Source organism: Lepisosteus oculatus, chromosome 18 (assembly GCF_040954835.1).
Source record: "Lepisosteus oculatus isolate fLepOcu1 chromosome 18, fLepOcu1.hap2, whole genome shotgun sequence".
NCBI classification, from domain to species: Eukaryota; Metazoa; Chordata; class Actinopteri; order Semionotiformes; family Lepisosteidae; genus Lepisosteus; species Lepisosteus oculatus.
In genome coordinates, this window is record NC_090713.1 from 23,289,570 (window position 1) to 23,303,342 (window position 13,773).

The 13,773-nt window shown below is 58.7% G+C and overlaps 2 protein-coding genes across 2 annotated transcripts; one reads left to right on the top strand and one right to left on the bottom strand.

Moving 5' to 3' along the window:
• Nucleotides 1-314: 314 nt before the first annotated feature.
• LOC107075844 (dapper homolog 2) lies at nt 315-9,953 on the bottom strand. The gene is made up of 5 exons (XM_069180609.1): nt 9,806-9,953; nt 5,953-6,347; nt 2,802-2,940; nt 2,509-2,703; nt 315-2,409 (listed from the first exon to the last, which is right to left on the bottom strand). The coding sequence occupies exons 2-5, from the start codon at nt 6,133-6,135 to the stop codon at nt 1,148-1,150; spliced, it is 1,779 nt and encodes a 592-aa protein (XP_069036710.1). The 5' UTR covers nt 6,136-6,347; nt 9,806-9,953; the 3' UTR covers nt 315-1,147.
• On the top strand, nt 7,241-11,253 carry map1lc3cl (microtubule-associated protein 1 light chain 3 gamma, like). The gene is made up of 4 exons (XM_069180613.1): nt 7,241-7,853; nt 8,404-8,459; nt 8,529-8,635; nt 9,769-11,253. The coding sequence occupies exons 1-4, from the start codon at nt 7,796-7,798 to the stop codon at nt 9,935-9,937; spliced, it is 390 nt and encodes a 129-aa protein (XP_069036714.1). The 5' UTR covers nt 7,241-7,795; the 3' UTR covers nt 9,938-11,253.
• Nucleotides 11,254-13,773: the final 2,520 nt, after the last annotated feature.

Consider the following 13,773-nt stretch of genomic DNA (forward strand, 5'->3'; position numbering starts at 1 on the left):
AGAACAGTTCAACAGGGACTCACAGGGGATTGTTGACAAACTCTTCCCTGCAGCCGAACAGGAACCCCTCGCGACGCCTGCTGAGCAGCAGTTCTGTCAAGGCAAAGAAGTTCATCTCGGCCTAAACAGAACGAAAGATGTGAGCTACTGCCTTCTTCTCCTCTGAGCTCAAGCAAACCCGTTTGAACGCGGCTGGCAGAGAGTGTAGCTCCCCTGTGTGACATGAGTCCCCACCTGTGCTGGTCCCTGCACGCTGTGCCACAACAAAGAGACCGAGCGCACGATCTTAAGCTTTAAAAAAGAACGACGATTCATTAGCAAAAGAAAGTTCTGTCACTTTAATTTTGACTAAGTAAGGTCAGAAGTGTTCTTACAGAGCCTCACGGCTGTGAGTCTTCGAGTGCACGTTCTCAAACGACTTCCTGACTTCAGCGTATTGCGGTTGACCGGGGCTCCAGGAAGATCACCGTGCCCCGCCAGGGATCGAGGGGCGTGTGAGAGGGGTTACAGTCAAAACTGGGGGGCACCGGGGACCCCCTCAAGCCTCGATGACGCTACAGTGCAATCGCTCACGATACGAAAGTAACTCGTGTTGGACGGACATCTGATTCCTTTCAAAGCGATCTTAAATTAGGTGTCCCATCTTGAACTCGCACATTCCGATACCCCCGCCGCCTCGTTACGCCCAGCAAGGCCCGTCGATGATCGTTCTGGACAACTGCGTCCTCTTCCCCTCTGCTGGCGCCGGGAGACACATCGCCGTGCTGGAGTTCATACCCTAGTGGTGGGGATCCTCAGAACACGCCCCCCTCCACAGGGCACACGCCCATATATGAACATTCCCCCCATCGAGGACACGCCCCTCTCGGTGGCTATGCCCATACATGAACATTCCCTCCATCGAGGACACGCCCCTCTCGGTGGCTATGCCCATACATGAACATTCCCCCCATCGAGGACACGCCCCTCTCGGTGGCTATGCCCATACATGAACACTCCCCCCATCGAGGACACGCCCCTCTCGGTGGCTATGCCCATACATGAACACTCCCCCCATCGAGGACACGCCCCTCTCGGTGGCTATGCCCATACATGAACATTCCCCCCATCGAGGACACGCCCCTCTCGGTGGCCGGGGTCAGCGGTCTCAGAAGCCGGGAGCCGGGAGCTCGGGGCCACTCTTGCGAAGGCTGTGCGTCTTGAAGTGGGGGGGGCGTACGGACCCCAGCACCCTGCGCCCCAGATCCCTGAGGGAGCGCGAGCGAGGGAGGAGGGGGGGAGGTCGTGGGGGCGGGGGGGAGGGGGAGCGGAGGGGGTTCCCATCCTTGTGGCACCCCCTCCCTGCCTCTCGCCCCCCACTCTCCTCCTCCTGCCCCCGGCAGAGGCCGTGTGAGCCGAGCCCGGCCCCTCTCTGCCGGATCTCCAGCGCGGAGGCCCAGCGCAAGCCCTGGGGCCCGGGGGGCCCGGGGGGTCCGGGGGGCTCCCGGCTGGGGTGGGGTCGCTCCAGCACGCCCTGGGAGGAGCTGCGGAACAGGCCCCTCGCCCGGTTGCTGCCTGCGGCCTCCCGGCCCCCCCGGCCCCCGAACAGCAGCTCCAGGCGCTTCCGGAAGCTGACACCCCTCTTCGGGGCGCCCCCCTCGGAGCTGCTGCCCCCGGCCTGCGCCCCCCGGCGGGCCCCGCCCTCCCCGGCGGTGCCGAGCGTGGCGGCCCGCACCAGGACGCGCGAGTAGTGCTTCCCGCGGTACAGGCCGTCCCCCCCGAGCCCCCTCAGAGAGCCCCCCCTGTCCGAGCGGCCCTCGTCATCCTCGGCGGGGCTGGGGACCCAGCGCCTGCCCCCCCACGCGGCCTGGGGCGTGCTCCCGGAGCTGCCCAGGGAGCCCAGCGAGGGCACGGAGGGGAGGGCGCCCCCTGTCAGCGTGGAGGAGGTACTGCCGCTGCAGACGGACGACAGCGACAGGCTCTTCGCTTGCCAGCGGCCCGCGGGGCCGGGGTCCAGGGCGGAGAGCAGCACCGAGCCGGGCCGGCGCCGGTACCGCCGGAGCAGCTGGCCGATGTAGCGATCTGCCCGGGCCGGGCCAGGAGGGTCCGGAGGGCTGGGGCCGCAGGGACACCTGGGCACCTCCTCCCCCCCGCCACCGTCATCCGGCTCGGGGTTCGAGGCGCCGCAGGGCGCGTACAGGGGGCTCTGCAGCGCCACCGCGTGGAGGGGGCTGGGGTAGGGGTACACCTCCTTGGTCTTCCGCGACACCAGGTCCGAGCAGAACTTGGGGTCCAGCGGGAATCGGGGGTCCCAGCAGAAGGACGCTGGAGGGCGGTGCGAGGAAGTGGAGGGCGACCCTGGGGACCTGCCCCCCAGCCCGGGGCAAAGGTCGGAGAGCGACAGGAAGCCGCGGAGTATTTCCAGGTCACCTGAGAGCAGCGACAGGGATAGTCGTCAGGGCGATCGGCTGTCGGCCGGCTCACGCCCAGTGGGCCGCGGAGACGGCGGGTCCCGCCCCCCCCCCTCACCTGTGGACACCGGCCTCCGCTCCCCCCTCTCGGGCCGCGTCTGCTGGAGAGGGGCGGGCTGCAGTCTGGCCCCCGGCCACTGGGCGGCGCTGTGGTCGGCGGAGTGCGGGCGGCGGGCCCAGGGCCCCCCGGGCCCCTCGCTGCAGACGGAGCCGCAGGAGGCCGACAGGGAGCTGCCACTGACCGAGTAGAACCCTGGGGGGGGCAGAGAGGGGGACGGAGAGGTGCAAGAGGTCACTCAGGGTCTGCTGGGGTCGCCCCCTCCTCCCCCCCTCGCCCCGGCGGCTCCGTACCTGAGCTGGGCCTGGAGTCGCAGGTGGGCCGCGCGGCGCCAGGCGGGTCGGCGGACACCGCTTCTGGGTCGGGCAGCGCCAGGGCGTCCCAGGAGACGGCGGACCAGCGACAGTCCGCGCTGTCCTCACAGCCGGGCGTCTGCAGAGAGGCACAGCGCTCAGCCGAGCTGCCCAGAGGCCCTCTCGGTCTCTCAGGGCAGCACGAGCAGAGGCTCTGGAGCCCATGAGCCACGCAGTCAGGGTGATCATTTATTCTTCATATAATCAGGACTGTCATCCTTACACAGAGCGATGAGGCCAGTTCACAGATGATAAGGATTATTCAGGGGATTAGGGGGGTTATTAGGAGGCCATGATGGGTAAAGACCAGGGGGAAATTTGGCCAGGACATCGGGGTAACACCCCTACTCTTCTCGAGGATTTTAAATGACCACAGAGAGTCAGGACCTCTCTCCTCTCGTATCCGAAGGATGGTGCCCTTTTGACAGTTCAGTGGAGCATTAGGACCCACACAGACTGCAGGGTGAGCGCCCCCTACTGGCCCCATTAACACCCCCTCCAGCAGCAGCCTGATCCTGCCGTAACCCAATTACCCACCCCTGAAGAGTGGGGCTCTGGGGGCCCCTTCCTCGTGGGGTTTCTGGGCCCCCAAGATCACGACCCACACGTGTAACAAAGCTTTCCAACCAGCGTGAGCAGAAGAGCCATTAACCCTGAACCCGGCGAGAGAATTTAACTCCTGGGTCCCGCTCGCCATCCAGGGTCTCACTGAACACCGAGAGGAGCGTCTAGCAGCAGCCTGGGGCTCTGGGGGGCGGCAGGTTCCAACCCCAGGTGTGGCACAGCTGTCACCCCCAAATCCGGAGGTGCTTCACTCCTTCAGGAGGCGGTGCACTGCTATAATTGGGATGTTGCGGGTTCAAATCCCAGCAGGGGCAGGGCTGTGGGACCTCTGAGCCCCGAGGAGCTCCCGGCAGGTGATTCCAGTAGCCTGCCCAGCTGGGAGAAGGCGGCTTTGGGTTCAATAACCACAGGAATTCTGAATAATGTTAACAATGTATAATAACGTTAATAAAGAAGAGGGTGCAGGGTGGAGTAGAGTTCAGCACCACCGCCTCTCAGCGTTGGGCTGTCTGTGTGGAGTTTGCATGTTCTGCCCGGGTCTGTGCGGGTTTCCTGGGCAAAGACTGGGCTGGTGGGTGAAAACAGGCCCTGATGCGAGTGGAGGGGTCCCCTCCCGGGTGTACCCCGCCTTGCGCCCACTGCTTGCCGGGAGAGACTTCAGGACACGGAGGGCCCAGCTGGGTCTCCCTCCTCCGCCAGGGGGCGCACACACGGGAGGCAGGGAGTGAGGGGGAGGGGCGCGTCTCCATCACCCCCCCCGCTGTCACGCCTGGCCCCAGGAGCCGAGCCGCGTGGGACAGCGCCCGGGCCCGCCGAGCTGGGACTGGCGCGCGGGAGAGCAGCGCCGCGTCACTGTTTGCTCAGTCTTATTGACCCAGGAGCTGGTCCCGCCTGCACAAACAACCCCGATCCGGAAAGGCACTGGAACCCGGCGCCAGGCCTCCTCCACACAGCGGCCCCCTGGGAGAGCGAGCGAGCGAGCGCCCAGCACGCGGAGCTCACTCCTCTGGACACCAGTTCGAGCCCTGGTGTCGGTCCAGAGCAGCAGTGCTGCTGGTCAGGTCACAGGCGCTCTGACATCAGAAGCAGGATCTGGCTGAATCCCAGGCAGTCGGATCAGCAGGAGCAGGACTGACTCACTTCCAACAGGAGCAGTACAAACCCTCCTCCTCCTCCTCGCTGCTGTTTTGGTTGATGACCCGTCTGTGTTACAGCCTGTTACCTCCCTTCCTCTCCTCTCTCTCTCTCTTCTACCTCGTCCATCCCTCTCTCCTCCTCCATCCCTCTCTCCTCTCTCCTGCCCCCCCCCAGGGGCCATGAGTGGGCAGCAGTGATGACAGCACACTCAGCTGTTGCTGTACTGAGGGGGGACGAGTCACAGAGTGGGAGGCAGGTGGGCAGACTCCTTACATAACATCTCCACAGAGGCAGCAGGCAGAGCCGGGAGACCTCAGGGCCCCAGTGTGAGAGAGAGCACTGAGGCCTTCCTGCAGCTCTCCCACCCTGCAGAGCTGCGAAACCTGGAGCGGATCAGACTGCTGCACACTGGGAGTCTGACAGCACTGTCACACCTGGAGCAGATCAGACTGCTGCACACTGGGAGTCTGACTGACACACTGTCACACCTGGAGCGGATCAGACTGCTGCGCACTGGGAGTCTGACTGACAGCACTGTCACACCTGGAGCGGATCAGACTGCTGCGCACTGGGAGTCTGACTGACACACTGTCACACCTGGAGCGGATCAGACTGCTGCGCACTGGGAGTCTGACTGACACACTGTCACACCTGGAGCGGATCAGACTGCTGCACACTGGGAGTCTGACTGACAGCACTGTCACACCTGGAGCGGATCAGACTGCTGCGCACTGGGAGTCTGACTGACAGCACTGTCACACCTGGAGCGGATCAGACTGCTGCACACTGGGAGTCTGACTGACAGCACTGTCACACCTGGAGCGGATCAGACTGCTGCACACTGGGAGTCTGACAGCACTGTCGCACCTGGAGCGGATCAGACTGCTGCACACTGGGAGTCTGACTGACAGCACTGTCACACCTGGAGCGGATCAGACTGCTGCACACTGGGAGTCTGACAGACAGCACTGTCACACCTGGAGCGGATCAGACTGCTGCGCACTGGGAGTCTGACAGCACTGTCACACCTGGAGCGGATCAGACTGCTGCGCACTGGGAGTCTGACTGACAGCACTGTCACACCTGGAGCGGATCAGACTGCTGCACACTGGGAGTCTGACTGACAGCACTGTCACACCTGGAGCGGATCAGACTGCTGCACACTGGGAGTCTGACTGACAGCACTGTCACACCTGGAGCGGATCAGACTGCTGCGCACTGGGACTCAGACTATCATCAACACTGTAAAACCCGGAGTGGATCACACTGCTGTGCTCTAGAAACCAGGACCACCGGCTCTTCAGCGGTGGAGCAGGGAGACTGCGCGTCTCTGAACACTGACCGTGTGCCTCTGCTCCCAGCCCCCCTCCTCCCCCGCAGCGCCACTGACCTGTTGCGTGCGGGACGCTGCTGCTCCCTCCGGCTCCAGCGCGGCCTGGACCCTCTCCTGCTGCCGGCTACGCAGGAGGTCCAGCTCCACCAGCCCGGCCAGGCTGGCCCGCAGCCGCTCGCCGAACCGGGCGCGCTCGCTGCCGGACCACAGCGAGGTGACGCAGCCGCGGCGGCCGGCCATGCCCGGGCCTCACGTGGAAACGGGCCGGTCGCTCGAGTACAGCCCACAGCTCAGCCCGCAGACCCGGGAGCCCCGCTGGCCAATGCAGCGGCGTGTGTGACGCGGGGCCTCCTCTCCGTCCTCGCGCGGCCGTGACTCGCTCCGCCGCCCCCGGAGCAACAATGAGCCGCTCGAGCTCCGCCGCGGGGGAGGGGCCTGGCGCGCAGGCGGCGCTGATTGGCCGGGGGAAGTTTTCAAACCGACACGTCACTGTTTTCATTCTCTCTCAGCCGTGCGGCGCAGGAGGTAGTCCTGCTACAGTACTGCCCTCCCTTTACACCAGCACTACTACAGCACTGCCCTCCCTTTGCACCAGCACTACTACAGCACTGCCCTCCCTTTGCCCTAACACTACTACAGCACTGCCCTCCGTTTGCACCAGCACTACTACAGTACTGCCCTCCCTTTACACCAGCACTACTACAGCACTGCCCTCCCTTTACACCAGCACTACTACAGCACTGCCCTCCCTTTGCCCTAACACTACTACAGCACTGCCCTCCGTTTGCACCAGCACTACTACAGTACTGCCCTCCCTTTGCACCAGCACTACTACAGCACTGCCCTCCCTTTACACCAGCACTACTACAGCACTGCCCTCCCTTTACACCAGCACTACTACAGCACTGCCCTCCCTTTGCACCAGCACTACTACAGCACTGCCCTCCGTTTGCCCTAACACTACTATATCCCCCCTTTCTATCGAAATAAGAGGTGAATCCATATTCTTTACCGTCTTAAATTACTTCGATCATTTTCTCCTCCTTTTCATTGGAAATCGGTCTCCTGACTTGTTGTAATGCAGACAGGCACCACCAGGGGGAGCCGTGACACTACATCTACACTATCACTCGCTGTCTCACCTTTTGAGGAATATTGAATCTCAGTACTAAAAGGCTAGTTTGCCAACTGTACGGAGAGAATGGTAAATACATACACTGACTGGACACTCTAGTACATGAACACTGCACTGAGAGAGAGGGGTTAACACACACACACTGACTGGACACTCCAGTACATTAACACTGTACTGAGAGAGAGGGGTTAACACACACACACTGACTGGACACTCTAGTACATTAACACTGTACTGAGAGAGAGAGGGGTTCATACAGACACACTGGCTGGACACTCCAGTACATTAACACTGTACTGAGAGAGAGAGGGGTTCATACAGACACACTGACTGGACACTCCAGTACATTAACACTGCACTGAGAGAGAGAGGGGTTCATACAGACACACTGACTGGACACTCCAGTACATGAACACTGCACTGAGAGAGAGAGGGGTTCATACAGACACACCGACTGGACACTCCAGTACATGAACACTGCACTGAGAGAGAGAGGGGTTAATACAGACACACTGGCTGGACACTCCAGTACATTAACACTGTACTGAGAGAGAGGGGTTCATACATACACTGACTGGACACTCCAGTACATTAACACTGCACTGAGAGAGAGGGGTTCATACAGACACACTGACTGGACACTCCAGTACATTAACACTGCACTGAGAGAGAGAGGGGGGTCGCACGCCCAGCTGGTTTGGGGCAGTTTGAGCCCGCTGGGGGGTATAAAGACCCGAGCTGGGACAACAGACAGCGCCCAGCACCATGCCTCCCTTCCAGCAGTCGCAGGAGCTGAAGCCCTTCAAGCAGAGGAAGTGTCCGGGTACGAGCCGCGTTCGTCTATCGCCGATTTCTAATCGCACGCAGACGACCGCTTTCACAGGCGCCACACGACTCTGACCCCAGGCAGAGCTCTGTGTCTTTCGGGGTTTGTTTTATCGCTAGTCTAGTTTCTACCGACATCTCGGCTCTTTAATTATTTCAAACGGAAAACCCGCTGGTGACTCCAGCGCCTCTCCGGACGTCAGACCTCTGGTGTGAGATACCGCTCCCTGCTGTCGGACTCGCACGACGTCGGGCAGAACGAGTTCGATATCGCGACAGGGAGCTGCGGAGCTGTGTTTTGGGCGATGTCGGGACGCGGCTGCAGGACTGTCCGTCGAGACGTAGGCGGGTCGGAGAGGCGACAGTCCACGCTGCACGTACACGAACACGGCGGGTGGGAAGCAGCACTAACGAGCCGGTCCGGAATCACTGCGGGCAGCGAGCCACCCCCGGGCAGGACGCAGCTCCGGGCCCTGCCCCGGGGTCAGCCGGACCGGGTCCGGCGGTGTGCTCATCCCGCCCCGACTGACTCTCTCCCTCTGTTCCAGCAACACGCGCGCACGAGGTCTGCAGCATCCGGTCCAGGTTCCCCAACAAACTTCCGGTGAGTGCGAACAACAACAACAACAACAATAATAATAATAATACAATAATAATAATCGACAACCCACAGGTGATAGTGGAGCGCTATGCCCGGGAGAAGACTCTCCCCCTGCTGGACAAGACCAAGTTCCTGGTGCCGCAGGAGATGACCATGGGCCAGTTCGTCACTCTGCTGAGGTCAGACTCTCTGTTCTACTGCTGAGTAATTTTGTACTACACCTGTACTGTCCAGTCAGTGTGTCTGTATGAACCCCCCTCTCTCTCAGTGCAGTGTTCATGTACTGGAGTGTCCAGTCAGTGTCTGTATTAACCCCTCTCTCTCAGTGCAGTGTTCATGTACTGGAGTGTCCAGTCAGTGTGTCTGTATGAACCCCTCTCTCTCAGTACAGTGTTCATGTACTGGAGTGTCCAGTCAGTGTGTGTATGAACCCCTCTCTCTCTCAGTGCAGTGTTCATGTACTGGAGTGTCCAGTCAGTGTGTCTGTATTAACCCCTCTCTCTCAGTGCAGTGTTCATGTACTGGAGTGTCCAGTCAGTGTGTCTGTATGAACCCCTCTCTCTCAGTACAGTGTTCATGTACTGGAGTGTCCAGTCAGTGTGTCTGTATGAACCCCCCTCTCTCTCAGTGCAGTGTTAATGTACTGGAGTGTCCAGTCAGTGTGTCTGTATGAACCCCCCTCTCTCTCAGTGCAGTGTTCATGTACTGGAGTGTCCAGTCAGTGTGTCTGTATGAACCCCTCTCTCTCTCAGTGCAGTGTTAATGTACTGGAGTGTCCAGTCAGTGTGTGTGTATGAACCCCTCTCTCTCTCAGTGCAGTGTTAATGTACTGGAGTGTCCAGTCAGTGTGTGTGTATGAACCCCTCTCTCTCTCAGTGCAGTGTTAATGTACTGGAGTGTCCAGTCAGTGTGTGTGTATGAACCCCTCTCTCTCTCAGTGCAGTGTTAATGTACTGGAGTGTCCAGTCAGTGTGTCTGTATTAACCCCTCTCTCTCTCAGTGCAGTGTTAATGTACTGGAGTGTCCAGTCAGTGTGTCTGTATGAACCCCCCTCTCTCTCAGTGCAGTGTTCATGTACTGGAGTGTCCAGTCAGTGTGTCTGTATGAACCCCCCTCTCTCTCAGTGCAGTGTTCATGTACTGGAGTGTCCAGTCAGTGTGTCTGTATGAACCCCCCTCTCTCTCAGTGCAGTGTTCATGTACTGGAGTGTCCAGTCAGTGTGTCTGTATTAACCCCTCTCTCTCTCAGTGCAGTGTTCATGTACTGGAGTGTCCAGTCAGTCAGTGTGTCTGTATTGCCCTGTCTCTCTCAGGAACAGGATCGAGCTGCAGGCGAGCCAGGCTTTCTACCTGCTAGTGGCTGGACGCACTCTGGCCAGCCTGTCGGTCACCATGGCTGAAGTCTATGCCTGTCATCGCGACCCTGACGGCTTCCTCTACATCACCTACGCCTCACAGGAAACCTTCGGGGCTCCGCACTGACGACACCCCATCAGAGGGGCGTGACACCTCACTGCCTTCCTCCCAGACCGACCTGGCTATGACATCATTCCTTATGATGTCATCGCCCCCTCTATGATGTCACAGAGGAACATGCACTTCTGGCTGCGCTATGCTGTTTTTTTCCTTTATATACTTTTACTTTTTTTTTTTACTGGATTAACTAACATTCCTTTAAGACTTTCCAAAAAGCAATACTACTTGTTTTTGAAGCTGAGGTGTCTCCCTGTCGTTTGAAAGTGAGGTTTTTCAGCCTGCAGAGGAAGTGACATCACTTCTCTTGACTCTTAAAGAGGACCATGCCCTGTGATGATGTCACTTCAGCCTCCTTCCTGCTTGGCCTGTGTGCTTGACATCACAGCCCGGGCTGTTGCTAAGGAACCGGCCCCGGGGACAGTCGTTGCTTTTGGGCTGGCGGCTTTCCCGCGGGCGCGCCACGGACAGTATCCATGGCAACGCAGACCCCCCACCAGCGGCAGGCCCGGGTCCAGAGAGATCAAGTTCCATTCAGGCCCGACCCAGCGGGAGATTTCCAGCAAGCCTGCAGATCCTCTCTGAACTGCAAGGAGCTGTGCAACAGCGCCTCCCAGTGACAGAGATGATGTAACTGCGCCTTGCTTCATGACTCCCCATCGCTGTTTACCCTTGCCAAGGGTGTGCTTGGGTCGGGCAGTGTGCCCAGGGAACAGGGGAATGACTGTGGTGCCCCCTGGTGGCAGTGTGGGGGCACACACAGCATAGTGCAGGACACGAAACTGCCGCCACACCGCGAGAGCTGTGGACCCTCTCTCTCTCTCCAGGAGCTGGGACATGAGTGTCCAGCGCCGTCATGACAACAAGTCCAGCCCGCGTCCTCAGAGACTATTCTCCTGCCAGCCTTGTCCCTGGGCCTTCAGGTAAAACCCCACACCTGCGCTGCCCAGCCAGCCGGTTTCAACACCAGGATATACGCTGAAACCCTGCACCTCTCCAGGACCTCGAATTCCTGTGAGGGTGACAGCGTGGGGAACGATGTCTTGTGGAATTGGCTCAGGCCTTCCCAGATGGCACTGTCTCTGACTCGCATTGTACGGCCACAAACACCCTTCTGCCCTGCTTCTGCTCCTTAGAGAAAGGAGCTGGTCTGTGTGAGGAAGTCACCTTGCGGCAGCCATACCGCTGCCATAAGCCCTCCGTGATACAGCCTTCTACTGCGAACACTGCCACCCCGTGGCCACTGGGTGGAAATGCAGCTCCTGTTAAGACATAAGACATGTTTTTGGAAATAAAAAAAAATACCAATAAAGGAGACTTATTTATTTTTGGTGTTGTTGTCTTTGTACGTAAGTGTGAATGTAAAACTGAGAGACCTGGTTTCCGAAGTGAGTTCGGCTGAGAGGAAGGGTTCTGCTCTCTGTGCTCTCCGAGTGCGGGCTCTCGGGGACACTTCAGGAAACGGATCTAGGGTCAGGCCCCAGGGGGCGCTGTTCGTGTGTGTTGGGAGCTCTGGGGGACTCTGGCCGCGTGCCTGGAGGCAGGATCACTGAAAGCCCAGTTCAAGATGAGCCCAGTAACTCTGAGCTCCAGCCCAACATGGACCAGTACAAACCCACTGACTTTCTCAGGTTACAGAACACATCCGTGCTCCCTGACTTCTCACACACTGCTGGACAGAGCAGGGGTCACAACACAGACCTGCCCATCTGAGAGGGAATCGGTCCAGAGACTCCGGTCCAGAGAGACTTGAGCGCAGGGACCCCAGCCCGGTCAGTGTCGTGCAGGTGAGACCTCTCCAGAGCCTCACTTCACACCCCAGCGCCAGCTTTGACACCCAGGCTCTGTGCTCGGGGGCCAGGAAGGTCGAGCAGAAGGGGGAGACAGCGCAGACTGCCCCTGCACGCCCACGGGACAAGACACGCCACGGGAGGCAGATCGAGGGCTCAGGTTGCCCCCCGGGGCTGCGTACAGAGGCTGAGCCTCCTGCCGGCGGGGGGGGTGGGTCGTAGCTCAGTTATCTCCCGCATCGCTGCTTCACGCCAAGTAAGGCCGGGACCTTTGTGAAAATCTACCGCGCCGCCCTCTGCCGTCTACAATGTGTCACTGCAGCTCAGCGCCGAAGGCTGCCCTCCGCTGCCACCGTGTGGCTAAATCGCAGAACAGCAACAATTGTTTATTTTCCTTGCGGTCCGCAGATACAAACAATAATAATAATAATAATAATAATAATAATAATAATAATAATAATAATAACAACAAGTATCAAACAACACTACCTCACCCACTGGGACACACACAACACACAATGGACACCTCCCTGAGACACACAACACACACTGGACAACACTACCTCACCCCCAGGAAACACAACGCTAAAATGAAACCAAACACCACCTTACCGACTGGGACACACACACAGGCACAACACAAACTGCAGTGCTACAGGACCCTAAACAGACAACACCCGCGAGCTGCGTATGGACCAGGGTACGAGAGAGCAAGGAGAAACGGACCCTGACACAAGTAAACCTCCAGCATGTTTGTCGTGTAAATGTCGGGAGACGTGTTTATTGTAAATGCTTTGGCAACACTGGCTCATCCGTTTTGCCAATAAAGCTGTATTGAATTACAGTTCAAAGGGGCGCGTCTCGAGGAATTCTCTGCTCTTAAAGAGCACAGATCTCCAGCTTTGTGCAGAGAGAAAGTTAAGGACCTCATTAAAACCTTTGACCTTTCACCCCCGGCCTGTCTGCAGTGAAGAGAACGAGAAAACAGATCGTCAGCCTGCTGCGTGGGATCACGGTCTGGTGGAAAACCCGGAGCGGATCCGCAGTCTCCTGCTGCTCTCCGGGGACGAGCCTGGGCCCGCCTCTCTGAGAACGACACTGACGAGACAGAAAGTGGAAGTGCTGAGGATTGTGGAAAAACTCCCTCATCCCTCGTGCAGAGATAACAAGAGATAACGCAGGCAGACACACGTGCCAGAATCTCCCAGACTGGTTTCGTACACGTGTGTGCGTGTCTACATCTGAACTCCAAGACACAGAGTGAAGGTCAGAGTGGCTCAGCTCCTGTCACCTGACACCTGTCACCTCCTGTGGACATATAGACAGTATATAAACATAAACATTCTCCCCATCCTCACAAAGACAGTCTCCAGCCGAAGCAGAAACACACTCTCCGGTATAGGAATTATAACCCTTCTGACACAGGTGTGAGGACAGTGGAGACCCAGCAGGTACAGTGTGTCACTCTGACACAGGTGTGAGGACAGTGGAGACCCAGCAGGTACAGTGTGTCACTCTGACACAGGTGTGGGGACAGTGGAGACCCAGCAGGTACAGTGTCACTCTGACACAGGTGTGAGGACAGTGGAGACCCAGCAGGTACAGTGTGTCACTGACACAGGTGTGAGGACAGTGGAGACCCAGCAGGTACAGTGTGTCACTCTGACACAGGTGTGAGGACAGTGGAGACCCAGCAGGTACAGTGTGTCACTCTGACACGGGTGTGAGGACAGTGGAGACCCAGCAGGTACAGTGTCACTCTGACACAGGTGTGAGGACAGTGGAGACCCAGCAGGTACAGTGTCACTCTGACACAGGTGTGAGGACAGTGGAGACTCAGCAGGTACAGTGTCACTCTGACACAGGTGTGAGGACAGTGGAGACCCAGCAGGTACAGTGTGTCACTCTGACACAGGTGTGAGGACAGTGGAGACCCAGCAGGTACAGTGTCACTCTGACACAGGTGTGAGGACAGTGGAGACCCAGCAGGGATTCTGTCTGTAAGTCAGGGGTGCAGGATGCCTGATTTACAACAGAATCAGTATTGATCGGTAC

Bases quoted from the DNA above. Each gene is read 5' to 3' on its own strand.
- map1lc3cl (XM_069180613.1), top strand. From the start codon at position 7,796: ATGCCTCCCTTCCAGCAGTCGCAGGAGCTGAAGCCCTTCAAGCAGAGG. The intron at 7,854-8,403 runs GTACGAGCCGCG...CCTCTGTTCCAG, and splicing joins CAAGCAGAGGAAGTGTCCGG to CAACACGCGCGCACGAGGTC. The intron at 8,460-8,528 runs GTGAGTGCGAAC...GACAACCCACAG, and splicing joins GGTTCCCCAACAAACTTCCG to GTGATAGTGGAGCGCTATGC.
- LOC107075844 (XM_069180609.1), bottom strand. From the start codon at position 6,135: ATGGCCGGCCGCCGCGGCTGCGTCACCTCGCTGTGGTCCGGCAGCGAG. The intron at 2,704-2,801 runs GTACGGAGCCGC...TGCCCCCCCCAG, and splicing joins CGACTCCAGGCCCAGCTCAG to GGTTCTACTCGGTCAGTGGC. The intron at 2,410-2,508 runs GTGAGGGGGGGG...CGCTGCTCTCAG, and splicing joins GCGGAGGCCGGTGTCCACAG to GTGACCTGGAAATACTCCGC.